The 25,832-nt window shown below is 58.7% G+C and overlaps 2 protein-coding genes and 2 non-coding genes across 12 annotated transcripts in view; all 4 read left to right on the top strand.

Annotated features, from left to right (window-relative positions):
- DCTN1 (dynactin subunit 1) overlaps positions 1-21,037 on the top strand; it is a 72,854-nt gene extending 51,817 nt beyond the window's left edge. For 4 of the 9 annotated variants that reach the window (XM_052780931.1, XM_052780929.1, XM_052780930.1 and 1 more), the window contains 23 exons: positions 1,909-2,113; positions 3,280-3,358; positions 4,722-4,881; positions 5,904-6,008; positions 6,353-6,544; positions 7,319-7,435; positions 8,062-8,214; positions 8,809-8,969; positions 10,614-10,782; positions 11,339-11,407; positions 11,941-12,003; positions 12,093-12,242; positions 12,732-12,893; positions 13,243-13,374; positions 13,643-13,771; positions 14,165-14,307; positions 14,907-15,073; positions 16,795-16,809; positions 17,456-17,589; positions 18,974-19,163; positions 19,985-20,061; positions 20,527-20,616; positions 20,860-21,036. In XM_052780931.1, the coding sequence (XP_052636891.1) occupies positions 1,909-2,113; positions 3,280-3,358; positions 4,722-4,881; positions 5,904-6,008; positions 6,353-6,544; positions 7,319-7,435; positions 8,062-8,214; positions 8,809-8,969; positions 10,614-10,782; positions 11,339-11,407; positions 11,941-12,003; positions 12,093-12,242; positions 12,732-12,893; positions 13,243-13,374; positions 13,643-13,771; positions 14,165-14,307; positions 14,907-15,073; positions 16,795-16,809; positions 17,456-17,589; positions 18,974-19,163; positions 19,985-20,061; positions 20,527-20,616; positions 20,860-20,997 (3,000 nt within the window). In that variant the 3' untranslated portion in view covers positions 20,998-21,036. Of the gene's footprint in view, positions 1-1,908; positions 2,114-3,279; positions 3,359-4,721; positions 4,882-5,903; positions 6,009-6,352; positions 6,545-7,318; positions 7,436-8,061; positions 8,215-8,808; positions 8,970-10,613; positions 10,783-11,338; positions 11,408-11,940; positions 12,004-12,092; positions 12,243-12,731; positions 12,894-13,242; positions 13,375-13,642; positions 13,772-14,164; positions 14,308-14,906; positions 15,074-16,794; positions 16,810-17,455; positions 17,590-18,973; positions 19,168-19,984; positions 20,062-20,526; positions 20,617-20,859 lie in introns of all 9 variants that reach the window. The other 5 variants (XM_052780934.1, XM_052780937.1, XM_052780936.1 and 2 more) reach the window with 4 other exon arrangements.
- A 644-nt stretch (positions 21,038-21,681) lies between these two features.
- NOP56 (NOP56 ribonucleoprotein) lies at positions 21,682-25,702 on the top strand. Its single transcript, XM_052780924.1, has 12 exons — positions 21,682-21,796; positions 22,016-22,105; positions 22,240-22,354; positions 22,453-22,614; positions 22,717-22,915; positions 23,143-23,330; positions 23,460-23,611; positions 23,805-23,905; positions 24,251-24,399; positions 24,576-24,697; positions 24,881-24,994; positions 25,116-25,702. The coding sequence occupies exons 1-12, from the start codon at positions 21,794-21,796 to the stop codon at positions 25,311-25,313; spliced, it is 1,593 nt and encodes a 530-aa protein (XP_052636884.1). The 5' UTR covers positions 21,682-21,793; the 3' UTR covers positions 25,314-25,702.
- Positions 24,437-24,507, top strand: LOC128139113 (small nucleolar RNA SNORD56). The gene has a single exon (XR_008234229.1). It is a non-coding gene; the product is annotated as a small nucleolar RNA SNORD56 (small nucleolar RNA).
- Positions 24,733-24,801, top strand: LOC128139112 (small nucleolar RNA SNORD57). Its single transcript, XR_008234228.1, has one exon. It is a non-coding gene; the product is annotated as a small nucleolar RNA SNORD57 (small nucleolar RNA).
- Positions 25,703-25,832: the final 130 nt, after the last annotated feature.

Here is a 25,832-nt window from a genome sequence, read left to right as displayed (position 1 = left end):
AATCTGCTGTTGCAGGTCTGCCAGTGCTGTGGGAGGGACACCATTCAAATTCAAACCTGCTGATAAACTGCCAGTTCCACCTTCAAAAGCTTAAGTAAAGCTCCTGGAGATCTTGCAACTGGCTTCAAAAATCAGTGGGCTCCAGCAGCTTTAAGAGCATTGCCGTGTATTGAGGTTTCCAATCCAGCTGGAAGAGCCCGCCCTGTAGGAAGAGGCTCACTGGTGATGCCATGGGATCTGTTCATCTCTCCCGATGCTGACCATGCAGCCTAAGCTTTCCCACTGTCCCAATGCCTGGATGTCTTGAACAATTTTTAAAACTGCCACATCTGCATGGTGGAAGGGTTTTTTTTGCCCTGCACATGTCTTTGGCTCTCCAATGTTTGTGAAGCAGCAGCTTGTCCTTCTTCTTGCTTGCTTCTATGTATGTTAAAGCAGGATACTTGGGAACTAAGCAGTATGTTCCTGCACAGTACTCATGGCTTAAAGCAGTTACATCCCAACGTGGTTTCATTTTAAATACAGCATTAATATAAGCTTTTGTTTTGTTGTACTGAGTTGATAATCAGCATTGAGTCTGTTTGGGAACTGGGCTGAAGCAAGCTGGAATATCTCAGGAGCTGTTGTTAAACAGTGATGAGGTGATCCAGTCCTCTGGAGTCTCATCTGAGCTAAGCAGTGACAGGTATCTGGGAAGGCTGAGGGGTGTGTGAGGGGTCTTACTGATGTGTATAAATACCTGATGGGGGAAGTAAGAAGTCAGAGCCAGACTCTTCTTCGTGGTACCCACTGAGAGTGCAAGAAGAAAGGGGCACAAACTGAAATACAGGAAATTCAGTTTAAACATAAGGAAAAACCTTTTTCCCTGTGAAGGTGATCAAACACTGGAGCAGGTTACTCAGAGATGTTTGGAGTCTCCATCCCTGGGGATGTATGAGACACGATCAGACAGGGTCCTGGGCAGCTGGCTCAGCCGCCCCAGCTTGAGCAGGGTTTGGAGTAGACGATCTGCAGGGCTCCCAGTCCACCTCAGCCCCTGTGGGTGCTGGGCGTGTGAGTCCTCCCTGCCCCAGTGACAGGGGCGTAAATGGGTGCTCCCTTCCCCGTATGCTGTGTCTTTCCTGGCCTGCTCTGGAGTGGGTTCCTCTCTCCAGTGGCTTCCTGGGGGGGGTGCTGATCCTGACTGTCTAGTGTAGACTTTAATCTGTTAAAACTCATCTCCCTTTAGCTAAACTAACACAGTTTGAGCTCCTGCCCTGCGGGGCTGGTTGATATGAGTCACTGCCAGTGAAAGCCACAGGGCTTTGGAGCTAATGAATCTTAGCGTTGCTCGTTATCAAGCAGCATTTCTCCTGTGGCTGCTCTGCTGTTGCTGAGCCTTGCCTTGGGGTGTCATTTGAAATGTCTGCTGCAGGTTGGTGAATTCCCTCTTTCCCTTCTCCCCAAGGACAGGTTACCTGCTCTTTGCATCCATGCCTGCTGCTCCCAGGCAGACGGCAGGACCTAGTTGAGCTTTTGCTTCACTCTGCCCTAGTTTTCCAGGGTGGATTATTGGTTTGTTTCCCCAGTGATTTATTTGATTGTGTGCTCCAGTACAAGCCTACATATTTTCTGTCTTCATATCTGTCTGTCCTCACCTGCAGATTGTTTTTCTGCTGGGCTCTTTCGTGGATGGGAGAAGGTGTGAAGCAGGGGAGAGGCCTCAGGAGAGGGGAGGTGGGCACCCTGGAGCACTGGCAGTGGGCCTTCCCCTCTCAGCCCAGATAAGCTGTTGTTAATTGGACTTGATCCTCCTTTGGGACAGCCATGAGAGACATAATTGTCCAAGGCTTGTTGTGTGTGAGAGGGTCTCTCCATCGTTGGCCTTGGGCTTCCAGGGTCTTCTCACCCCTATATGCTTGACCACAGGAAGCCAAAGATGCCTTGGAAGCCAAGGAGCGCTACATGGAGGAGATGGCAGACACTGCCGACGCGATTGAAATGGCAACTCTGGATAAGGAGATGGCAGAAGAGCGAGCAGAGTCCCTGCAGCAGGAGGTGGACTCCCTGAAAGAGAAGGTGGAATATCTCACGATGGACCTGGAGATCTTGAAGCATGAGATTGAAGAGAAAGGTGGGAAGGGCTCAGCTTTTGGGTGATTTCAGCCTGGGTCCCACTGCACAAGGTAGCTCCCCACCGGGGAGGAGAACGCTTGACTGCCTTGGAGCACTGGTGGCTCCTCACTGCTGGTTGCGGTGGGGCTGAGGCTTTGCCTCTGTGATTTCCCCCGGCAGCTGCTGGTGCTTTCTGCTGCGTCCCCAGCCCTGCTTGGCAGGCAGAGGTACAACCATCACACGTGGGCAGGTCAGCAGCAAGCAGCAGCTCAGCTTCATCTTCACTGGAGTCCCAGCCTCACTGAGAAGGCAGAGATGGAGCTGCTGTGCTTTTGAGTCTGGGGACAAGTGGTCCTGTCCTGGGCTTAGAGGAGCTCAGGCTTAGTTTTAATGCTTGTCATTTTCCTGGGGACAGTGGATCCCACCACAAAAAGTGTTTGACTGGGACAGACTTTATGTGGGAGGTAACAACTGCTTTTGTTTCTTACTGATCCAACCTCCCAGTTTCACACTAAGCACAGCTTCAAAACCAGTGCATTACCCTTGTTTTGATTCCCCTGTGGCCTCTTAGTTCTTGGTGTTCAAGGTGAGCTTTAAAATTATACGCAGCAGGAAACAAGCCAGCCTTTAAACACTTGTAGTATTGGCATTCACTGGAAAACAAAATCAAACCCATAGAAGCAGCAGATGATCAGGGAGGCTGAGGGATATGACAGAAATGTTGACATGCCGAGGAACTGGGAAAAATGCAGGGAGGACAAGAGCAGTCTGCAGGGAGATGTGGAAATTTCTGACATGAGCAACGTCTTTGATTTGAGTTTGTTTTCACTGAATTGTGAGGGCCAGGAGGGTTGAGAGCTGAGAGCACTCACAGTATCCAGTGTCGTGCCACTGCCATAACCCAGCGGCTGCTCGGGTACAGTCTGTAGGTTGGTACAGTGATTCTTCATCTGCACTAGCTGGCTTTGGTGGTATCAGGGGAATCTCCCAGCCTATGAACACCAGTGTTATGCACCAGGCTTCAGTTTTGCTCAGTTGCAGGAGAGGGACTGATGTGTTTCCCCTTGGTGTGATGTAGCTGTCCTCTTACTGGTGTTTGTAACATCACTTAGCGTTAAGAGAACTGGATCTGTTTAGCAGCTGCTATTTCTACACAAGCAGAATAATGCTTCCTTTCTACTGCAGGCTCAGATGGAGCAGCATCCAGTTACCAAGTCAAACAGTTGGAAGAGCAAAACGCGAGACTCAAGGAAGCTCTTGTAAGGTAGGAGACCACTTGTGCTCCCCAAAGGCTGGGGTGCTGCCAGTGAGTTCCTTCCTATGGCATCTCACGCTCTCTTAGCCTAATAGGAGTTTGTGTCAGAGCACTGATACAAATACTTCCCCTGAGCAGCTGATGTAACACCTGCTAGCTGGTCTTGGGTTGTTTCTGAGCTCTGGTGCTCCTTTAAGCATGCAACAGAGAAGGGGGAATCTCTTGTCACTGGAAACTATTGTAGATCGGGAGAAAATGAGCCGCTTCAGAAAGCTTCTGTATTTCATTCCTCTGTGCATGCAGTGCTCTGCTTCTCCAGCACAGCTGCAGGTTTATTCAAGCAGCCTGTACAGGACAGTTCTCCAGACGCCTCCTGCGCAGGTCCTGCTTCAGGTTTCTTGAGCCTGGGACCTGGTTGTTGCCTTTCCCTGGTCAAGCCCATCTGCCGGGGCTTAGGGCTTTGGGGCTTTTCTTTCTGGAAGCCACATGTTCAGGTGGCATCCCTCTGGTAACCACACCACTGCTTTCTGTCCCACCTCACTCCTCCTGTGTGGCTGTGGTTCAGTGTGTGCAGCATGCTGTGTTGCCTTTGGTGCAGAGAACAGCCTGTGCTTAAAGACAATTATTCCTGTAGGCCGGGAAGAGGTAGAGGAGGTGGAAGCATCCCCTCCTGATGGGAAACACAAGAAACTGCCTTGCAAGGACTTCCAAACCAGTGTGTGTTTGGGGTGGGAGGTATAAAGAAGGTCCAAGTGAGAGCAGCTCCCAGCACATCCACGCTCTGGGCAGAGCCACTTTGGGGCTGTTAGCAGAGCTGTTCGCACAGGGGCCTCAATGTACACATAAGCAAAGCTCTGTTCTCAGTGCATGATGAAGCACCTTTCCTTGTCTGTGCTTTGTCTTCTTTCTGCTGCTGACCTTCCCTTTTACACCGTGAAAGGCTGTGATTGTGACTTATTTTTCTTTGCTCACTGGGTTCTTCCTTTCTGTGCTTTGGCCTGTTCCATTTACAGCTATTCTTTCCTGCCTGTCTGTTGTCTATTTTTCTACATTCTCCTCTTCTGTTCTCTCCATCCCCTACTGCTCTCATTCTTTCAAAGGAAGGTGCCATCTCAGGCACTGATTCACCCCCATCCCTTGCTGTTAATGAGCTGTTCTCTGGGGACGCTGCTTGTGTCCCCCCCAGGGAGGGGCTGCGAGAGGCTCCAAAGGAGCTCTGCTCGCACTGCTGATGGGCAGCCGGTGCCAGCACAGGCAGGGGGTCTTGACTCTGCTGGTGCCAACCAAGAGAAGCTGGGAAGGGAATGGCTTCTCTTGCTCTGGTACCTGGGTCTCTGCTGGGCTTGTGATGGGTCTGGTTGCTCTGTCAAAGGATGCGGGACTTGTCTGCATCAGAGAAGCAGGAACACGTGAAGCTTCAAAAGCAAATGGAGAAGAAAAACACAGAGCTGGAGTCCCTGCGTCAGCAGAGAGAGAAGCTTCAGGAGGAGGTGAAGCAGGCAGAGAAAACGGTTGATGAGCTAAAGGAGCAGGTGAGTCTGCTGGAGGAAGGATAGGCGGGGAGGGGAAGTTTGCGGCCATTTGGGGCATTGAGCAACTCCTGTCAGGCAAGCTTGGGTCACCTCCTGGCACAGAACGCTTTCTGTCAGTCACTCTTGGAGAGCCATGCTCGGTAACACATCTGCAGGGACTAATACTTCTGGGTGCCTGTGTAAAAGCAAAACCTGTTCCAGCAGCGGAACTGTGCTGGACTCTGCTTGGCCATAGGGTGGCTCTTGAACACAGGACATGGATGATGTGTCCTGCTTTCCAGGGCTGGTCTGCGTTTGCTGCTCGCTCAGCGCTGATCCATTACATCTTCCTGCCTGGGTGATCTTCATGAGGCTTGTTCCTGGCCAGGCTGAGATGTCAGTGCAGGTGTGGGGCAGCCCTTAAGAAGATTCTTCATTCACTGCAGAACAGCCTGTGCAATTCCTCTGAACTGCAGTTCTGGAGGGAAGCTGGCCTCATGCTCTCTGAGCATTAGCCTGAGTTAGGTAAAAGGTGGGCTGCTAGCAGAGGTGATGCTTCTTAATGCAAAGACTGAAATGCCCATTCCTCCATTAATACTGTGAGTGTATAACTGCTTGCCTAGGTTGGGGGGACAGGGAGCTTGGAAAGCATTGTCACAAGTCTGCCACGGCTCAGCCTGAAGGTCAGCATCATTTACACTGACCTGGAACTGTTCAAACTTGTGCCCTGATGCTGCAGCTAAAGAGCCAGTAACATCTCTAAGAGCCAAAGCCAAGCCTCTCTTCTCATGTGCTTTTCCTTCTGGGGCTGCTGGCTGTTCTGGTTTGAATTGTTTGCTCTCCTGAGGGATGCTGTTCTCTGCTATCAGGAGGGAGCTTAAGCACTGTCTGGCAAACTGTCACCTCAGGATGGGGAGACGGATTTATCAGCCATGTCCCACAGCTTGGCAGAGTGATCCCCCAGTGGTATAAAAGGATTTTTGAGCTGCTTGCTGCAGCGTGTTGAGCTCCAGGTTGGAGGATGATGTGGTGTGTGCTTGCAGGTGGATGCTGCTTTGGGTGCTGAAGAGATGGTGGAGACTCTGACGGAGAGAAACTTAGACCTGGAGGAGAAGGTCCGGGAGCTGCGCGAGACTGTCGGGGACCTGGTAAGACGGACTCCTCTGGAGTAAGGGCTGGTACTGGAGGGCTTGCGCCGCTTGCTTCGTGCCTGGTGTGTGGCTGGGCTGATGTAAGGGCTGGTCCAGCCAACTGCCTGGCAGTGAGGCTGCCCAAGGTGCTGTGAACTGCCTGGCAGCGGTGCAGGGGGGACTGGGAAACCTCTCTGCAGGCATTACGCTCGGTGCTGCTTCCCAACAGTGCACCCTTCTGCTCTGCAGAATATGCCCCTGACACCCTGAGGTGCCCCTCTGCCCTGCTCCAAAAATGCCCAACTGCTGTCGCTTGCTAGGCTGTGGTGTAACTGCATCCCGTGCTGCCTCCTCCTTGCCAGGAAGCCATGAACGAGATGAATGACGAGCTGCAGGAAAATGCCCGGGAGACAGAGCTGGAGTTACGGGAGCAGCTGGATATGGCATCGGCGCGGGTCCGTGAGGCGGAGAAGCGTGTGGAGGCTGCGCAGGAGACCGTGGCCGACTACCAGCAGACCATCAAAAAATACAGAAAGCTGACTGCACACCTTCAGGTGCGACCCTTTGGTGCCCCTGGCACGGCAGCGGGGCAGTTCCCGCTGGAGCTGTGCTCCTCTGGGAGCCCACCTCGGTGACGAGGAGACTGAGCGTATGTAGGCAAGAGCATTACCAGAGGAGGTGGTCCCTGGGGGCAGGAATGGCACACTGCCTCCTGCTCTCGTGGGAGATGGGCACGGCAGAACACAGATGGCTAATGCTGGAGAGCAGGTTCCTAATTGAGCTTTCCTGGGGACCTCTAGCAGTGCCAGACTGCATGTGCTTCTTGTGACCTCTGACAGCCCTGCCTGTCCTTCTGCCTGTGTCCAGATGGGGCTTGCTGGCAGAGCCCCTGCTGAAGTCAGCGCTGTAAAATACTTCTGAACACATGGCTGCTTCAGCTTTTTACTGCGATGTGCTGCTTGTGCTCCAGGCTTGGGAACCAAGTCCTGGACGAGACAGAATAGCATGGGGTTGTTCCAGCACTGGGCTTGGTCCTCCTGGGCTTTGCTGGCAGCGAAAGGAGATGGGTAATGAGTCTGTGTGGATTCCTTGGCTTCAATACATTGTGTGGTCAGCCGAGCATTTGGAAAGCACTTACATTCCTCTTCCTTACTTTCATCCATCATTGTGTGTGTTGCACAATGAGCCCCCGGTGATCCGCCCCTGCCCTCCCCAAGGAAGGGGGCATTGGGAGGTGAGGTGTGTATGTACTGCAGAGGGTGTGGGATTACAGATCCCCTCTGTGCTGCTTGTCTCTATGTGTAATCGCAGCTTCTTTCTGTGCTTAGGACGTGAACCGAGAACTCATGAGTCAGCAAGAAGCGTCTGCTGAGAAGCAGCAGCAGCCTCCTCCCGAGATGTTTGACTTCAAGATTAAATTTGCAGAGACGAAAGCCCATGCTAAGGTAGGGCCAGCAGGAGAGCTGTGCACCAGGCATGTGAACTGAACAGGGTACATTCTTTCCCGTGTGTGAGGCTCCTGAAGCAGTGGCACTGAGGCATGGCACCGGCATGTGGGTGCCAGGCTCGGAGTGGGTATTCCCCATGCAGTGGGGCTGGCCTGGTGGGGGCACAGGTCTCGGCGTTGGCCTGTGGTGCTTGTGCCAGCCGTGGAAACGGGCTGAGGCGACTGTCAGGATGTTTCTCTCTCCTAAGAGAAATGTCAAAGTTCAAATACTGCTGTGCAAAAAGGGATGTTTTCTTGTGAAAGAGCGTGCTCAGAGCTGACAATGTAAGCATTGTTTTTATCACACTGTGAACGCTGGCAGGAAAGAAAGAATGCTTGTGAGCACAGATACATGGTGTACCCTGTACCCAGGGTTAGAGCAGAGCTCCAGACCAGTCCCTGGGCACCTCCACAGAGCACCTGTTGGTCATAATGAGAAATGTTTCCTGTGACAGCCAGGGAGCGAGGTGTTAGCTGTGTCCCAGGAGGAAAGAGTCTCCGACTTTGTAAAATACTGAATGGGCTGGGACGCAGCGGGCTGGGGAGGGGACTGAGCGGGCTGCCTTGACCCTGTGTCTCCTGCAGGCCATCGAGATGGAGCTGCGGCAGATGGAGGTGCAGCAGGCCAACCGGCACGTCTCCCTCCTCACATCCTTCATGCCCGACAGCTTCTTGCGCCACGGAGGGGACCATGACTGCATCCTGGTGCTGCTGCTCATCCCTCGGCTCATCTGCAAGGTGGGATGGGTGCCTCGGCTCCCGCCTGCCTGGCGGAGTTAGGCCTCGTCAAGAGCTTGTGCTAATTCTTCCTTTGAAGCTTTGAGCTGGGGCTGTTTCCTGCGCTGGGCTGATGGGGCTTGGAGTGTCATCTTCAAACCCGCTGTGCCACTGGGGCTAACCAGGAGTCGGTGGCTGTGCCGCGGCTCTGCGGGAAATATATCTTTCCTTTCTGTCCCAGCTGAAGTTGGGATTTTGAATGTTTACTTGGAGAACTTTTGAAATTGTCTGGGAGAAGGGAGGAGGAGGAGGAAGCGGGAGTCCCTGCCCGCAGGTGGTGGTAGGTCGGTAGTTGGAGCACCCAGCTGTGGTACTGGTGGGTCGAGCCTGCCAGTTCGGGCAGGGCAGGCCTGTGAGCCTCGGTGTCTTGCAGCACTGGCCAGGGGATTGGTGGTCTGCTGTCCTTCTTTATTCCCCTTCTCTTCTGCAGAAATCTTTCCCAGGAAAGCTTGCTTTTTGGGAGTGTGTGGGAGGTGTTTGGCTGGTCTGTGGCTAAGTGCAACAGATCAGAGCAAGCACAGGAAGACTCTGAAGGTTTGCCCTCTTCCCCAACAGGCTGAACTGATCAGCAAACAGGCTCAGGAGAAGTTTGATCTGAACGAAAACTGTGCAGAGCGCACCGGCCTCAGGGGTGCAGCGGGAGAGCAGCTGAGCTTTGCTGCTGGGCTGGTCTATTCCCTGAGCCTCCTTCAGGCTACGCTGCACAAATATGAACAGTGAGTACCCAGCCCTTCTCCTCACCCTCGATCCCCACCCGCTGCACCATCTGGAAGCATGGAGGAGCTCTGCAGCATCACAGCAAGGCCTGGTCCCCACTGGAGTTAAAGATATCTTGGCAGCTAGGCTGGAAGAAAGCTGAGGGATCCCGTTTATTGCCTTGTGATGGGAGTATTTACTTCTCTTGTAACTCCTTCCTTGTTTTCCTCCCAAGAATTGACATGAGAAGGGATCCAATCCTCTAGCACGTGTTGCTCGTTATTCAGCTGTGACCGTGTCTTGAGGCCAGAAGTAGCCTTGCTGCACTGATTTTTTTTTTTTCCATCTATCCTGCCAGGAGATGCATTGCAGTCTCTTGCTGAGCTTGATTGCGTTTGGAGTTGGCTCTGGACTTCAGTCCCCAAGAGCAGGCTCTCCCTTGCAGCCCAGTGCCCTCTTCCACGAGTGCGCAGGGCTTACTCCTGTGGGGAAGGTTTCACTGAGTGTCAGCCTGAGCGCTTGATCAGTGTGAGCCCATTGCTGGGCAGTGCCCTGACAGCACTGCCGAGCCAGGGCTTTCCTCAGAGACTGGGAAATGCTGTCAGGCACCAAAACAGCTGTGACCGGGCAAGGTACTCACCGTGAGGTGTGCTCAGCTTTGCTCCCAGCAAAGTGGCTCAGTTTGAAACATCCCTGAGATTGCTGAGACATCCCTTTGGTTCTGCACTAGCATGGCTGATGAACTTGTTAGATCGCCTGGTGTATTGCTGGTGTGTCGTGGTTTAACCCCAGCCAGCAACTAAGCACCACACGGCCGCTTACTCACTCCCCCCCCACCCAGTGGGATGGGGGAGAGAATCAGAAAAAAAAAAAGTAAAACTCGTGGGTTGAGATAAGAACAGTTTAATTGAACAGAAAAGGAGAAACTAATAATGATAAAACACTAATAAAGTGACAATAGTAATAATAAAAGGATTGGAATATACAAGTGATGCACAATGCAATTGCTCACCACCCACCGACCAATGCCCAGTTAGTTCCTGGGCGGTGATCCCCCCCACCCCAACTCCCCCCCGTTTATAAACTGGGCATGACGTCACATGATGTGGAATACCCATTTGGCCATTTTGGGTCAGCTGCCCTGGCTGTGTCTCCTCCCAACTTCTTGCGCCTCTCCAGCCTTCTTGCTGGCTACGCCTTAAAAGCGGAAAAACCCTTGACTTTAGACTAAACATTACTTAGCAATAACTGAAAACATCAGTGTTATCAACATTCTTCTCATACCTAACTCAAAAACATAGCACTATACCAGCTACTGGGAAGACAATTAACTCTATCCCAGCCGAAACCAGGACGTGGTGCTAGGCGGCAAGTCTTCTCCTGCCTCCAGCACTGAGTTCTGGCCTAGAGAACTGAGTGTTTTTCTGTTCAGTGGCTCCCTTTCCTGTAGCACCCAGGCAGCCTATCTCATACTCTGGTTTTCTACAGACGTTTTGACTTTTGTTAACTGCTCTCTAGCTACAGTGCTCCTGGGGGTCCGGCTGGCAGTCCTGGGGGATTCCAGTGGTCTGAGATTGGCACCCAGCAGCCAAGCCCTGTATTGATGCTGTCTGGAGCATGCGCCTGTCCCAGCCAAGCTGACCGTGCCTGTGTTCCCCTACCAGGGCCCTGAACAAATGCAGCGTGGAGGTGTATAAGAAGGTGGGGATGCTATACCCTGAGATGAGCGTCCACGAGCGCTCGCTGGACTTCCTGATCGAGCTGCTGCACAAGGACCAGCTGGACGAGACGGTCAATGTGGAGCCGCTGACCAAAGCCATCAAGTACTACCAGGTGGGTCTGTGGAGCCGAGAGCGACAGGCTCTTGGCCAAGCTCGGGGCGTTTCTGACCTGCAGGGCGGGGAACTGGTGCAACCTCACCAGCGTGTGCCACGGCTGGAAATTATGTCCTTGGATACATCGTTCATGTGGCACATTGACAAGCTGTGAATAAGCTCGCTGGTAGCACTTGCCTTTGGATGTTTTTCGCCCCTGGAGCACGCAGGACATGAGCCTGTGACTGTGTCACCTGGGGGCTGTGTTCTCTGTCCCTGGGAGGACGCAGGCAGAAAGGATGTGGTTCTCCTGTCCTGGATTTCTGTACCTCTGTGCTGCAGGCCAGGGTTGCTGACCCTTTGAGTTAAGGGCCACCAGCTCTTTCGGAGGGCAGAGCGTTCAGAGGGAATCTGGTGGGGGTCACTGCAAGAGTTTTCACTTCCAATTAAAAATTAGGCCAAACCCTCAATGTTTGGGACTTTTTGTCATGCATTTTCCCACTTGGTTTGTTTGCTTGCATGTGTGGAAACATTTGAGGGGTGCTGATCTCTTGCTGATCTCTCTCCTCACCTAGCATCTGTACAGCATCCACCTGGCTGACCAGGCTGAAGACTGCACGATGCAGTTGGCCGACCACATCAAGGTGAAGTGGGGAAAAATAACCTGACTCTTTCCTTGTTGCGTGTTTTCTGCCTTTGCCCTTTCTGCTCCCCCCTGAGATCACTTTGTGAGTTGAAGTGCCTCTTCTACCCCTCTCCCCGTTGCTGTCACTTTTCCCCAGCTCCTGCTGCCACTGGTGGCACAGAGGTGATGAGGGCTCCCAGGTCACAGAAAGGGGAAGAAGACATGGGGCAATTTGCCCTGCAGATGTCTGGGTAGAAAGAGAAGAGCAGCAAGGAGAGTGTGGAGAACCTAGTGTCTAAGCGGGAGTGTTGTACTGCCCTGAGCTTCTAAGGGAAGTACTGGTGTCCTGTGCCCCATGGAGTAAAACAAAAATTGACTGAATGCCTCAGCCTGTTTTCCTGCTCCTGTAAATCCTGGAGTTGTGGCAGGGTGGTGTACAGAGGGTCCGCCCTGAAATGCCCAAGACCAAAGCCCCAGTTTGCCCTAGAGCAGCTCTCTTGCCTGGTCTCTGCTTTGCCCCAAGCTGACGGTACCTGTGTTTGTGCTCTGCAGTTCACCCAGAGTGCCTTGGACTGCATGGGGGTGGAGGTGTGCCGGCTGCGATCCTTCCTCCAGGTAGGACACGCTCGGAGTGGCTCTGCAGGGTTGTGCTGGGTTCCCCTCACATCTGTCAGTTTTTCTGAAGTCCTTTCTCTACACCCTAGGCTGGGCAGGAGGCATCCGACCTTGCCATCCTCCTCAAGGACTTGGAGACCTCGTGCAGTGATATTCGCCAGTTCTGCAAGAAGATCAGGCGCCGCATGCCTGGGACGGACGCTCCGGGTATCCCTGCAGCACTGGGCTTCGGGCAGCAGGTGAGCTGGCTGGCAGAGCAGGACACCCTAGCACTGCCCCGCATGGGGCCATCTTAGCCACATACTGGGAGCTGTGGGCTGTACTGGGCTAGCATCAAACGCTGTTAGATCACTGCTGTCCTTGGTGGCTCCAGGGAGGGAGCATGCTGGTGTGCCCTGCTTAAGCTGAGCAGCAGCCCACTGCACAAATGGAGGAAAATGGTGCAAGCTGAGATGGGAGGTAGTGTCTCTGGGCTTCGTGTTTCTAGTCGGGACAGAGACATGGACTTTTTAACCTAATCTTCTCCAGCTGTGAGTTTCTTTCTATCTTTCCTGGTGTTTCCCATCTTCCTAGTGATGCTTCAGAAGCAAGTTAAAATCTCAATAGCTGTCAGACTAGGGCAAGGCAAGTGTTGTGCAGCCAGGAGCCATTGTGCCTGGGAAGCGAGCTGGAAAGCAACCTGTTTGTCTCTGCCTTTCCCAACCATCCTGCTTCTGCCCGACTTCCAGGTGTCGGACACGCTCCTGGACTGCCGCAAGCACCTGACGTGGGTGGTGGCCGTGCTGCAGGAGGTGGCCGCTGCTGGGGCACAGATGATTGCTCCTCTGGCAGAGAACGAGGGGCTGCTGGCAGTGAAGCTGGAGGATCTGGCCTTCAAAGCGAGCGAGCAGGTAGGAAACTCCCTTCCCGTCTGCCCCTCATTCCCTGCTGCAGCAGGGTAAAGCCGGGAACCGTCTCACTCCAGCGCTACAGACCTGCCTGTGAGCAGCTCCATATGGGAGAGCCTTGTGGAGGCTGGGAGCAAACTCCTGGGAATATGGCCAGGGAACGCCAAAACGTGGAGGGCTTTGTGGTCCCTTGCTCCGTGCTGTCCTTCCCCGCAGCTGGCTTTGCAGCTGCACTAAAGGGACTGCGGCCGCTCAAGGCCTGTGGCACATTGTGGGGAGTCGGGAGGGGGCTGTAATGGTGACTGTGAGCCCAGCCCAGGGGCACCTACCACTTTCTTTCCGTCCTTTGCAGATCTACGGCACCCAGGGCATCAACCCCTACGAGTGTCTGCGTCAGTCTTGCAGCATCCTCATCGCAACCATGAACAAGATGGCCACGGCTATGCAAGAGGGAGAATACGATGCGGACAGACCACAGACCAAGGTGGGCTTTGGCTGTGGCAGGGGCCTTGCGCAGAGCCAGAGCATCTGAGCTGCTCCATAATCTCCCACAGTCCTGCTGCTGCTTCCCCTGGCTGGAGGGTCTTCTGGGTGCGTTGGGGGGGCAGAGAGCTGAGGAGGTGCAGCAGTTGCCTGCAACATTCGGGGAGACTGGGAATGGTCCCCCTCTTGCCCTGTGGCCCCATCTGCAATTACTGGAATTCTTTGTAAAATACTGATTTTGTATCATGTTCCTCTGGTCTCCGTTACAGCCCACCCCACCTGCTGACCTACGGGCAGCAGCTCTTCGGGCAGAGATCACCGATGCTGAGGGGCTGGGGCTTAAGCTGGAGGACAGGGAGACGGTCATCAAAGAACTGAAAAAGTCCCTCAAGATCAAGGTAAGCTGTTCTTCAGTCAATCTATGCCTTCCTGGCTGGTCAGTGAAGAGGTGTTTGCTGCTGTAGTGGTCACATTTGTGCTCCAGGTGACTTGTTGCCTGTGGAGCTGATGGTCCCGAGTCCCAGCTAGATCTCCTCCTGGAAATATTCTTCCAGTTGTCAGGGAAGTGCTGTCTGGCTGGTGACTCCCTGCGAGAGACTGTCCTGGCCTTTGCCCCACCATGTTCTGGGATGACAAGTGTTGGTGATGGGTGTGTGTGCCAAGCATAGGTGCAGAGTGGATAGGCGTTGTGATTTCTGGGCAGGCTCCCATGAAGTGCTGCAAGGAACTTTTCCTACGGCCCACCATTCCCAGGGCCCTGGAGCGCTCTGATTTCTTTCCTGCCGCTCCAGGGCGAGGAGCTCAGCGAAGCAAATGTGCGGCTCAGCCTCCTGGAGAAGAAGCTGGACAGTGCATCCAAGGATGCAGATGACCGTGTGGAAAAGATACAGACGAAGCTGGATGAGACCCAGACGCTGCTCAAAAAGAAAGAGAAGTAAGTGCGAGATGGGGCTGCTGTTGGAGGGTCTCTTGTTGAGGACTGGACAGCTGGTGGTCCTTCGGGCTGGCTGGCAGGGTTTGTGGCGTAGTGGAGGGGGATGTTCATGGAGGGGGATGTTGGTGGAGGATCCGCGGGGGAGCCAGCACTTTTTAATGGTGCACGGCAGAGCACAGGCTGGCAGAGGGTCCTGGGAAAGGTCCAGTTCAAATGCTTTTGTGGGAAGGGCCGTTGTCCTGGCATGTTCTTACTACCATTTCTGTGCTCCAAGCATCTCTTGCCACAGGTCCATTGGCAGAGCGAGCCCTTGGACAAGCAGGGAGGTGCAAGCTTGCAGGGTGGAGGGAGGACTGTCTTGCAAGCTGGGCAAAATGGCTAAGTGTTCAATATGGACAAATACTTTCTTTGTGCATTATACTGCAATCTGCAGTAGAGGCTGGTGGGGCTCCAGCTCCTGGATCAGCAGGTTTGTGCTTGAAGCACAGCAGTAGCAGGATGCATGACAAAGCCAGGAGCTCTCAGGTCCTGGACTGCTTGCCTCTTTCCTTTGGAGGAGCATCTCCAGCGACAGCTGTGACTCTGTACACTCTTCCCAGGGAGTTTGAGGAGACCATGGATGCTCTTCAGGCAGATATCGACCAGCTGGAATCAGAGAAGGTGGAGCTGAAGCAGCGCTTGAACAACCAGTCAAAGCGAACCATCGAGGGCCTGCGTGGCACCCCTGCCTCTGGAGTTGCCTCCATTGTGTCTGGCATTGCCGGAGGTGCGTAACCAACGTCCCCAGAACACTGGAACACTTCTGCAGCTGGTGTGGGGTATTTGCAGGCTGGAAAGGGAGCCTGGGATTTCCTCCTGACACAGAGTCCAGGAGCTGTGCAGAGGATTCCCTGCACTGTCTTTGTGACGCCTGCCTGGGAGGCAGCGCGGGAGCTCGGACTGGGAACGGTGCTCCAACAGTTCACTGCTCTGCCCGCCCGGCCCTCCCGCAGCAAGCCAGAGCCTCTGGTGCGGCTGGCAGGGGAGAAGACAGGAGGTGTTCAGGCTGTAATGACGACCGGGGAGTGCGGAGAGCCTGCAGCTCCCCAGCAGCGTCCGGCAGCTCCGTGCTTGGGCGGACAGGGCAATGGTGGCACCTCTGAGGAGCTAGCCTGGGGTGTCCCTGCAGCTGGCTGGGGCTGGGGGGGCCCTTGGTGGCAGGGCACCCTGCTCTGGTGGCTGTGGGCAGGCGAATGCCGGTACTGCCCGGCCCAGCCCATGGGCCAGTCCTCCCATGGGGATGCTCCCGTGGAGATTTAGCGGTCGGTGCCTGCCCACTGGCGCATTCTTGCTGCTGCAGGCAGCTCCTGCCTCCGCTGCCATGCCTCTCCAGGGCACGGATGGGCTGTTCGGGCTCTGCTGCTCTGACCTGGCTGGCTCGGAGAATGAGACCTCATTTCTCTGTGCCTCCTGGGCTCTCGTGAAGCCCAGCAGCAAGGGGTGGGTGATGGTGCAGGATAGGTGCTTGCTGAGGTTGCAGGTCCGTGTGCTGGCTAGCAGGGATGTTAGTACCTTCCTTGTCACTCTGGAGGACATGTCCTACAAAAAACGCCTGGTGGCAGGACCGGGTCTTTGGCATCTTTGTCAGGAGCTCTGGCTGTAGGACATTGTGTGGCCTTCCAAACTGAGCGCCCCGGTGTCCTTTAGGACTGTGACCAGGGTGGCTGTGGAGCAGCCTGGCCCTCTGGCCCCAGCGCGGCAGCGATCCAGTGGGTGCAGGTTCCTGATCCTTTTGACCTGATCTGTGTTGGGTAACACCTGGATGCAGCCTGGCTCCTGAATTCAGCAGCTCCTGGCCCTCGTGGAGCTGCAGCCTCTCCCGGAGTCGCTGCGGCCACGAGCTCTGGCTCTCAGGGACGCTGACAGCGTGTTCTTGGTCCCGAACAGTGTGTGCAGCGCTGTGAGCACTGTGCCAGCACCAGCCTGCTCACGAGCGCTGCGTTTCAGAGGGGGAAGCTGGGGGCACAGGGAGCGCAGCCTGAGGGGACCCCAGCTCTCAGGGTTGTAGTGCACACTGGGTGCAGCGGGGCAGTTGGCGGGAGCCGCTCCTCCGCTCCTGCACAGGGAGGCTCGGATGGAGCACCTCGGAGGTCAGCATGGATCACCGTGCCTTCGGACCCACAGCAACAGGCGGCTGTTGTGGGGCAGCTCTGGAGGAGCCGTGCCGTGGGTGCACACGTGTCCCGCTTGGGTTGCTCACAGCCGTGTACGCGGTCGGGGCTCGCCGGCCCTGGCCGGATCCTGCAGCAGCAGCAGCACGTGGAGTCCCGCTGCCCTGGCGGGGCGGCTGGGATGGTCGCTGCTCCCGGCGTCAGGGGACGGGGCTCAGCACAGGACACAGCCATGGGTGACCAGAGCTCCTCTGGCCATGGCTCCTCTCAGACTTGATCCTTGGCTTTAATTCTGCTTCTTCTTGTCTTTCCTCTGGCTCCTCTCCTTGTACTGCAGAGGAACAGCAGAGAGGTACAGTACTGCACCCCAGCATGCCAGTGCTCCCCGCCTCCTCCGGCCCCCAGAAGTGCATGCCGGGGGGGACTAGTGTCCCAAGACACCCAAGCATGGCCCTGGGACAAGGCTTGGTTTGGGAGCAGGGGGAAGGATGCAGGTCCTGCTCAAGGGCAGCGCTCGGCTCAGGTCCCGAGCAGCCTGTGCTGCAGGGGAGCTCGTGGCTGGTGCACTCCTGGACAGTACCAGGAGTCCGGGAAGGGAGTGGTGAGCATGAAACTGCTATGGGTGCAGAGTGGTGTGACTCCTGCAGCGGAGAGACGGGTCCCTGGAGTGCCCAGAGCGTGGCACAGCCCCGAGCCTTCGGGAAGCGGGCACCAGGAGTGACTGGTGCCGGGCTGCTGAGGAGGCATGGGGGGGTGAGGTGCTGCCCTGGCCAGCTGGTGTCTTGGCCTTCTCCGTGGGAGCGGGACAGGAGGTGCCGCATGCTTGTGATGGCTCCATCGGTGCCTGGGTGCACACAAGCAGATGCTGCTTCCCCCCACGCTGCAGACACTTGTCCCTTTGCTGAGCCTGTCTGCATGTCCAGTGCTGCTGTAGCAGTCCTGCCCCGCGCTCGCGTGTGACGGTTGCTGATGCTGCTGCTGTTGGTGCCTGTCTGCAGGTGTCGGTGCTGGCCAGGTGACGGGAGGCGGTTCAGGACCCGTCCAGGTGAAGGACTCACCTCTTCTTCTCCAGCAAATCGAAGTCCTGCAGGATTGCATCAGGCACCTCAAGAACGAGAACAGCGAGCTCAAGGTGAGGTGTGGGGAGGTGCCTTGCCCTGCAGCGGGTCCCTGGGCGCCTGCAGTGCTGAGCAGGTCCCAGTGGGTCCCGGCACACCGGACCCCGCAGCTTGGACATGCCGTGTGTTGGGAGGTTGAGCAGGAGAGGAGGGAGGGCTGGGGGAAGCTGGATGCCACAGCACAGGGCCGGGCAGTGCAGCCTGAGGGTCCGGCTGCTGCCAGCACTGCCGGCGGTGATGTGCTCCCTCCAACACCACAGAACAGCTCTGTCCTCCACGCTGTGGGTTTCCTCAGGAAAAGAAACAGGAATGGTGAGGCATGTCGGACTCTGCTTTACAGAGAGGGGCTCTGCGAAGAGCCCAGTCGGGGCACGGCTGTGCCCGTTCCTGTTCCTGCAGCAGGAGGCTTGGGCTCTGCCCTGGGAGCACGGCAGCCCGAGGGAAGGGCTGTCCTGCAGCGCTGCGGCACTGCTCAGGGGCATTCGCCTTCCTCCAGCAACAGGCTCTGGGCTGGGGGCTTGTGCTGGCTTGGTGCCTGCCTTCGGCTGGTGGTCTTGGACAAAGTCGTGTCCCAAGAGGCCAGGGAGGTCTGCGTGGGATGTGGTCCGCGTGGGATGAGCTGGAGGAAGGGCGCTTAGTCCACCACATCTGGTGGTGGTCAGGAGCACAGCTCTGCTGTGGGGCTTGCAGCGAGCTCTCCGCTAGTGACGAGCTTTGGCTCCTTTGGGGAAGGGGCTTTGGCTCCTTTGGGGAAGGGGCCGAGCCACGGGCTTGGTCCGAGTGCAGCGTCAACGGCTGGGAGCTGGAGCAGCCGGCAGAGCCGGGGGTGCTGGTGGCATCGCTGCCCAGCCTTGGTCCCTCGCTTCAGACTGGGGGCTCCAAATACCAGCTGATGCAGACTGATTAAGGCATTGATTGATTAATGAACGCACTGTGAGGAAATTGGCAAAGCAGCAAGTAATCTAATTAACTGAATAACATTCCAGTAATATTAATTCACAGACATATAATTATGCAGATGCTTATGCACAACTATGAAGCTGTTAATGATAGTTCTTAAATCTAATGAGTCACATACGTGGCCACTGGCGAGTTACGGTTCTGTAAGTACTGAGGTGCCGACCTGTTTCCCGCTCCCCAAGAAGTCCTACACGTGCTCAGCTGGTTGTCCAAGGGCTTCCCTCTGGTGTCCTAGTGCGTTTGGGACATCACTGCTGTCCGTGGGCTTCCGTGCTCCCACCCTTGGAAGATCCACCCTCTGGTTGTTTTCACTATAGTTTTAAGTCCCTTTTTTTCATTTGGGCTCTCCTTTTTGCTGCCTTTACACCACATTTTCTCTGCTCAATTCCTCCCAAGTAAACTCCCTGCCCCTAATGACCTTCTCCCCGTCGGTCCCAGGGAGCCCAGATGAAGATGCAGCTGGCCAGCCTGCCGCCTCTACAGGTACCCAAGGTCTCCCTCCTCAAGAACAGGCAGGGAGAAGGTCTGGGCACGCACGCGCTGTATCGCAAGGCCAATGAGCTCCTACAAACCCTCTATCACATGAGTGCCACCACCAAGGTTTTGGACATGAAGCAGATCCAGTCCGGTAGGTCCCACATGAACATTCCTTGGCTGAAGCACCTGGGGAGCAGGGGGGTCACGGGTAGCTGTGAGTCGGAGGGAGCTTGGCCCACGCTCTGTGAGCAACCTCCGCATCTTCCTTCTGCCCCAGGGAGGGACCGGCACCTCCTTCCCATCCAGCCAGCACCCGGAGCAGGGTTTGCTCCAGAGCAGAGCTCCAGCCTACCCCTTCAGACCTACCTGCCAGGGGTCTGCTCTGGTGGCAGCAATCCCGGCTTGCTAGTGCTGACGGGGCTTCCCTGCACAGCAGGGAATGGCCTTGTGCCCCGAGAGGTGGCCGTCCCTGTCCCCCTGGCTGCGGGCATTCGTGTCTGGGGACAGTGTGGCACCGGTTCAGCACGCAGGGGCTGAAGCTGCTCCCTGGAGTCAGCGTGGCTCAGCATCTTCCCTGCGGTGCTGCTGGCTGAGCCGGGAGCCTCTTGCCCCCTGTTAAAACCTACCCGGGTAACAAAGAAGCTGAGCTGGCTGAGCCAGCACTCTGCGTGTGCCGTGTGCCTGTGGCTGAATGGACGCCGAGCCGTGGGGAGGACGACACCTTCCTCCTCCTCCCTCCTGCAAACCTCCATCTCCCCTGCATCGGCATTCGGACAAGCCGGCACAGCGGTGGCTGTTGCCTCGCTCGTGCTGTGGTGCTGGTCTGTGCCCAGCCGCAGGGCTCGCCATCCATCAGGGCTGGGCGAGGCAGGCCCCGGTGTTCGCATTGGAGTCTTTTGGGGAAAGGAGCGCTGGACGAGTGCCCTGTCCGCACTTTGCCAGCCTGCGTCTCTCACCTCCTGTCTTCCATAGCAAGGAACTCGACAGCGTGGCTGGTGGAGCAGAAGGCCCGCCTGTTGTCCCTCAAAAACAGCGTTGACACCCTAAGGGTAAGGCAGGCTTCCCCCCATGCTGCCCTCACCCGCCCGGGCTGCAGGCAGCTTTCCAGCTGCTGCTGTGGCGAGGTGCCGGTGCGGGAAGGTGGGTGTCCCGGCAGCACCCACGCCCAGCCCTCCTGTTCCCCTGGGCTGGGGAGGGGGAAATGAACGGGCACGTCTCCGTGCGAGCACTGTAGCTGGTGTTGCCGTCCCGTTGGTGCTGCCGGCACTTCGGTGCGTCCTGTGGCACCTCCGGCTGTGGCAGTGGGGGACGAGGTGCTGCCCCTTTCCCCTTGCAAAACGAAGTCAGGTTTGACCCCTCTGCCTTGTCCCCAGGGATTTGGGGTGGTGAAGGGCTCTGGGGGTGGTGAGGGGCTTGGGGGGGGGGGGGGCGGTGAGCCCACATGCAGCAGCAGCCGTGGGGCAGCAGTGCAGTTCTGGAGGTGACCTTGTTGTGCTCTCTGCCCCCCCCCCCAGGATGAGGTAATGAGAGAGATCGTTCAGCAGCAGCCGGGTGCCAGCGTCCCCACCGACTTCGGCACCTTCCCTTCCTCCTCCTTCCTGAAGGTGAGACCCTTCTTCCTGGGGCAGCGGCCGAAGGACGGGGCCGGGGGGTCAGGAACCTCCGTGCTCCACCCCCTTCGCTCCGCTGTGCTGCCTGGGGCCCCAGGACCCCTGGCACCCATCCTGTCCCCACCGCAGGAGGGTGGGGAGAGGGGACAGCCTGGGCCCCGCAGCCCCGGCTGGCGCAGGGACCGGCTGCCCCCCCCCCGGACCCCGCTCCCGACCCCGGCTGTTTGGCTCTTGCAGGCCAAGCGGGAGAAGGAGGAGGGCTTGGTGTTGTACGGCAAAGTGACCTTCCCCTGCGAGCCGGGGCAGGGCCAAGTGCACAGGGTGCGCCTCACCCCCGAGCTGCTCCACCACCTCCAGCGCCACTTCATGTCCTAAGCCGGGAGCGACCCCCCCCCCACCCCCGCAAAGACTGAGGTTCATTGCACCCCCCTTCCCCACCCCCCGCTGAGCGTCCCCTGCCAGAGCCCGGTGCTACCCCGGTGCCGGCCCTGCCCTCCGCCCGGGGGGGGGGACCGGCCGCTTTTCCTCCCTCTCCACCCACGCGTGGGGCGGGAGGCGGAGCCGCTTCCCCCCCCCTCTTCCCTGCCGGGGGCTTCCACCCTCCCGCCGCCGCTGCCAGCGCTGCCAGACACTACAAACCGCCGCCGGCCCCCCGGGACCCCCCCGCGGGCGGTCTGGGCTGTACCGGGACGGCGGCGGGAGGGCGGTGGGAGGGTGGCGGGAGCCGCCCCCCCCCAACTCCCGCCCTACGGCCCCCCCCGGCGCTCTCGCTCTCGAATAAAGCTGTTCTGAACCTGCCCGCGGCCCCGCGCCTTCCTGCACCGGCACCGGGGGACCGGGGGGGGGGGGGTCGGGTCCCGCCACGTGCGGCCGCGGCGGGGGGCGGGGCAGGCGGCGGCGCGGCGCGGGGTAAGGAGCGGAGCGCGGGAAGGGGCGGCAGGAGCGCCGGCGGTCGCCATTGGTCGGAGGGGAGGAAGGGGCGGGAGGCTGCGGCACTTTCTAGGTCTGATTGGTACAGGCGGCAAAGAGACGCGGGGCCGCCCGCTCCTCTATCTGATTGGCTGGGGGGCGGATCCGTCGGAGACAGCATGCGCTGATTGGCTGCGGACTGGTGGGGGAGGCTTCCGGCGGGGCGCTGCCAGTTCCGGGCGGCAGCGGCGGCGGCGGCAGGATGGTGAGTGTCCGCCGGGCCGGGCCGGGCGCATCCGCCCGCATCGGGCCGAACCGGTGCCCGTGGGGGCCGGGGATGGGCGTGCGTGGGCTCAGGGCGCCGCAGAGCCCGGGCCGGGGGCTCCTGTGCCGCGCCGGGGCGGGGGGTGGGGTGGGAGCGCGGGGCGGGCCGGGAGCTGGGCCTGCGGCCGCCCCGAGCCCCCGGTGACCGGTACTGGTGCAGGTGCTGCTCCACGTGCTGTTCGAGCACGCCGCCGGGTACGCGCTCTTCGCCGTGCGGGAGGTGGAGGAGATCAGTCTGCTGCTGCCGCAGGTACGGGCCGCGGACGGGCAACCGGGGGGGGGCCGGGGCGGGGGTCTCGTACCCTGGTGCTGCCGCCATTCCCGCGGGCCGCGCGTTCTGGTGGCCGCCGTGTGCCCCGGGGGCCTGACACCCACCCCCCGCAGGTGGAGGAGAGCGTCCTCACCGTCGGCAAGTTCCACAACGTGGTGAAGCTGGTGGCCTTCGCCCCCTTCAAGTCGGCCCAGAGCGCCCTGGAGAACATCAATGCCGTCTCTGAGGGTGAGCGGGCTGCGCTGGGGCCGGGGGCACCGGGGTAACCCCCCCCCACGGGGAATTGCGTGGTCCCGCTGACCCCTCCACCCTCCCCCATCTCGCAGGGGTCCTCCACGAGGACCTGCGGCTCCTGCTGGAGACCTCCATGCCGGCCAAGAAGAAGAAGGCGCTGCTGGGAGTCGCCGACGCCAAGATCGGGGCTGCCATCCTGGAGGAGCTGGGCTACCAATGCCAGACCGGGGGGGTCGTGGCCGAGATCCTGCGGGGTGAGTCCGGCTGCGGAGGGGATGTGGAGGGGGACGCCCCGGCCGCGCAGAGGGGACACCCGCCGCCGTCGACGACGTGGTGACGGCTGGCTCCCCGGCCAGGGATCCGCCTGCACTTCCACGCGCTGGTGAAGGGCCTCACCGCCCAGTCGGCCTCCAAGGCCCAGCTGGGCCTCGGCCACAGCTACTCCCGGGCCAAAGTGAAATTCAATGTGAACCGCGTGGACAACATGATCATCCAGTCCATCAGTCTGCTGGACCAGCTGGACAAGGACATCAACACTTTCTCTATGCGCGTGCGGTGAGCAGGGGTCCCCGGGGCGGGAGGGCAGCACGGGCCCGTCTCCCCACGCTTACCGCAGGCAGCCGCCCCTCTGGCTGCCTGTACAGAACGGGGAGGGAGAGCAGCACCTCAGAGGCGCGACTCGGCTGAGGTGACGGCATCCCAGCCGGAGCATGCCTGGAGGGACACACGGGGCGAGGGTTCGGGTTGCGGCACTGACGCTGTTGTCCCCTGTCCCCCCGCAGGGAGTGGTATGGGTACCACTTTCCCGAGCTGATCAAGATCGTCTCTGAGAACTACACCTACTGCCGGCTGGCCAAGTTCATCGGGAACCGCAAGGAGCTGAGTGAGGAGAGCCTCGAGGGGCTGGAGGAGATCGTCATGGACAGTGCCAAGGCGCAGGCCATCCTGGAAGCCTCCCGCTCCTCCATGGGTGAGTGGGGACAGGCGACGGCGGTGGCTCCGCCGGAGTGCTGCGCTTCCCAGGGTGGGTGGGCTGCGGCGGGAAGGGTCACGCCTGCCTGGGGAGGTGCCGCTCAGCCCCCGACACCCGTTTTGCCAGGGATGGACATCTCTCCCCTCGACCTCATCAACATCGAGAGCTTCTCCAGCCGTGTCATCTCGCTCTCCGAGTACCGCAAGGGCCTGCAGGAATATCTCCGCTCCAAGATGAGCCAGGTGGCTCCTAGTCTCTCGGCGCTCATCGGGGAGGTGGTGAGTGCGAGCGCGTGTGCGCCCTGGGTCACCCCAGGCTGCGGAGATGATGTCTGAGCAAATCTGTCAATCCACTGAGCTGTCCTGCTGACATCTCTTATTGCTGATCCCTGGCCTGGGGGACTGCGTGCGGCCCAGAGCCGGGCTCATGGTGGTGGGGGGCAGCCATAACCCCCATCCTCCTCCTTCCCAGGTGGGCGCCCGTCTCATCTCCCACGCCGGCAGCCTGACGAACCTGGCCAAGTACCCGGCCTCGACGGTGCAGATCCTGGGGGCCGAGAAAGCCCTCTTCAGGTACCGCTGCAGGGTGGTTGCGGTGATGGCAGGCCTCTGGGCCGCCGGCTGCGATGCGCTGGGCCCCCATGGCCTTGGCCGCATGTGATCAGCCAGCCCCAGTGTCTGAGCGACCACCGTGGCTTTGTGTCTCACCCGGCGGGGCTGTGCCCCCCGGCACCCCCGGAGGTTAGCGGGGCCGTGGGGGAAGGCGTCTGTCCCAGTGGGTTGCGCTGGGCCGCTTGCGGGTGAGAGCTGGGGCTGCTGGGGGAGGAGCGGCAGCCAGTGGCGGCTTCGATGTGGGGGTGCCCTCGGCCACGGACGCTCCCGCATCCCCTCCCTGACCGCTCCGCCGGCCGGTTCCAGGGCGCTGAAGACGCGAGGGAACACTCCCAAGTACGGGCTCATCTTCCACTCCACCTTCATCGGGCGAGCGGCCGCTAAGAACAAGGGGCGCATCTCCCGCTACCTGGCCAACAAGTGCACCATCGCCTCCCGCATCGACTGCTTCTCAGGTGCCAGAGGAGGGGGGGACGGGGTCCCGGGCTGCCTCTGCGATGATGGGAATATTTTTCGTCAACAGCATCTCACTGTGTGAATGGTGACTCCTCTGGTCTGAGCAGAGCGTGGGGCGGGGCAGGGCGGGGAGGGGCAGGGCAGGGGGTGCTGAGCCCCTCTCCCCTCCCCACAGAAGTCCCCACCAGCGTCTTCGGGGACAAGCTGCGGGAGCAGGTGGAGGAGCGCTTGGCCTTCTACGAGACGGGGGAGCCGCCCCGCAAGAACCTGGAGGTGATGAAGGAGGCCGTGGTGGAGGTGAGGCTGCGTGGGGACGGGCAGGGCCCCGCTGTTGGATGTGATGTCAAACCACCGTCCTGACCCGCCGTGGAGGCAAAAGACTGATTTAATGAGGCTGATCCGACCAGCGGTGCTGGGTGGGGATGGGTCCTGGGCTGGGAATCTCTCCCACGGTGCTGAGCTCCCCCTCTCCTCTATCAGGCGAGCGAGGTGGTGGCCCAGGTCAAGAGGAAGCAGGAGAAGAAGGAGAAGAAGAAGAAGAAGAGGGAGAAGCAGCGCCTAGAGGCTCTGGCTGCGGCCGCAGAGGAGGTGGAGGTAGGGGGCTGTGGTGTGGGAGGGGGCTGGGATGGGCCCCAGCCCCATGGGGGTGCGGCAGTTGGGACATGGGGCTCCCCGGGTTGGGCACGGCTCCTGCTGACTCGGGCGTTCCCCTCAGGAGAACGACATCGAACCCAAAAAGAAGAAAAAGAAGAAGAAGCAGCAGCAGGAGCCGGAGACAGACTCGGAACCGGAGGAGAATGGGCTGGAAGAAGACGCCTTGCCCAAGAAGAAAAGGAAGTTAATGGTAGAGGCGGATGAGGAGAAGAAAAAGAAAAAGAAGAAGAAGGAGAAGGCCAGGGATGCAGAGGACTAGGGGAGCAGGGCAGAGCTGGAGCCAGGCTGTGCTCCAGCCGTATGGACTCGCAGACTGACAGGAGCTCAGCTCGGTGCGGCCCCTTGCACGGCTGCCAGCATTCTGCGGCAGCTGCCCCCCCCGCCCCCGGCAGTGTAGCGCAGCGGGGCGGCCGCATTAAAGGCCTTTTGGCACCTGGTGGTTTGGGTGAGTCCCTTTGGCCGGGCCGAGGTGCCCGCAGCCCCCCGGGTGGCACAGGAGCCTGAGGCAGCGCTGCCTCCTCGAGCCCCCCCCGCAGCCCCTTCCCCTGGGGGGGGGGCTTGGACTGCGCCCACTGCCTCCCTGGTGCAGTGGGCAGGAAACCTCCTTGGCGTGAGTGACTCTCAATAAAGGGCTGAGGTTGTTGTCGATCCCCTTCGGTCTTGTTTTGCTGCAGTTGCTGCTGCTGAAGGGGCAGGAGCCCGGGAGGGGCTGTGGCTCCCCTTGACCGGAGGGGAGGTGACCACGGGGGCTGCCCCGGGTGAGGAGGGAAGCGATGGG

Source organism: Harpia harpyja, chromosome 2 (assembly GCF_026419915.1).
Source record: "Harpia harpyja isolate bHarHar1 chromosome 2, bHarHar1 primary haplotype, whole genome shotgun sequence".
Taxonomy (NCBI): Eukaryota; Metazoa; Chordata; class Aves; order Accipitriformes; family Accipitridae; genus Harpia; species Harpia harpyja.
Note: the sequence above shows the minus strand (reverse complement) of the source record. Positions and strands in the feature narration are given on the sequence as shown.

Bases quoted from the DNA above. Each gene is read 5' to 3' on its own strand.
- NOP56 (XM_052780924.1), top strand. The intron at 23,612-23,804 runs GTGAGTGCGAGC...CCTCCTTCCCAG, and splicing joins CGGCGCTCATCGGGGAGGTG to GTGGGCGCCCGTCTCATCTC. The intron at 24,698-24,880 runs GTGAGGCTGCGT...CTCCTCTATCAG, and splicing joins TGAAGGAGGCCGTGGTGGAG to GCGAGCGAGGTGGTGGCCCA.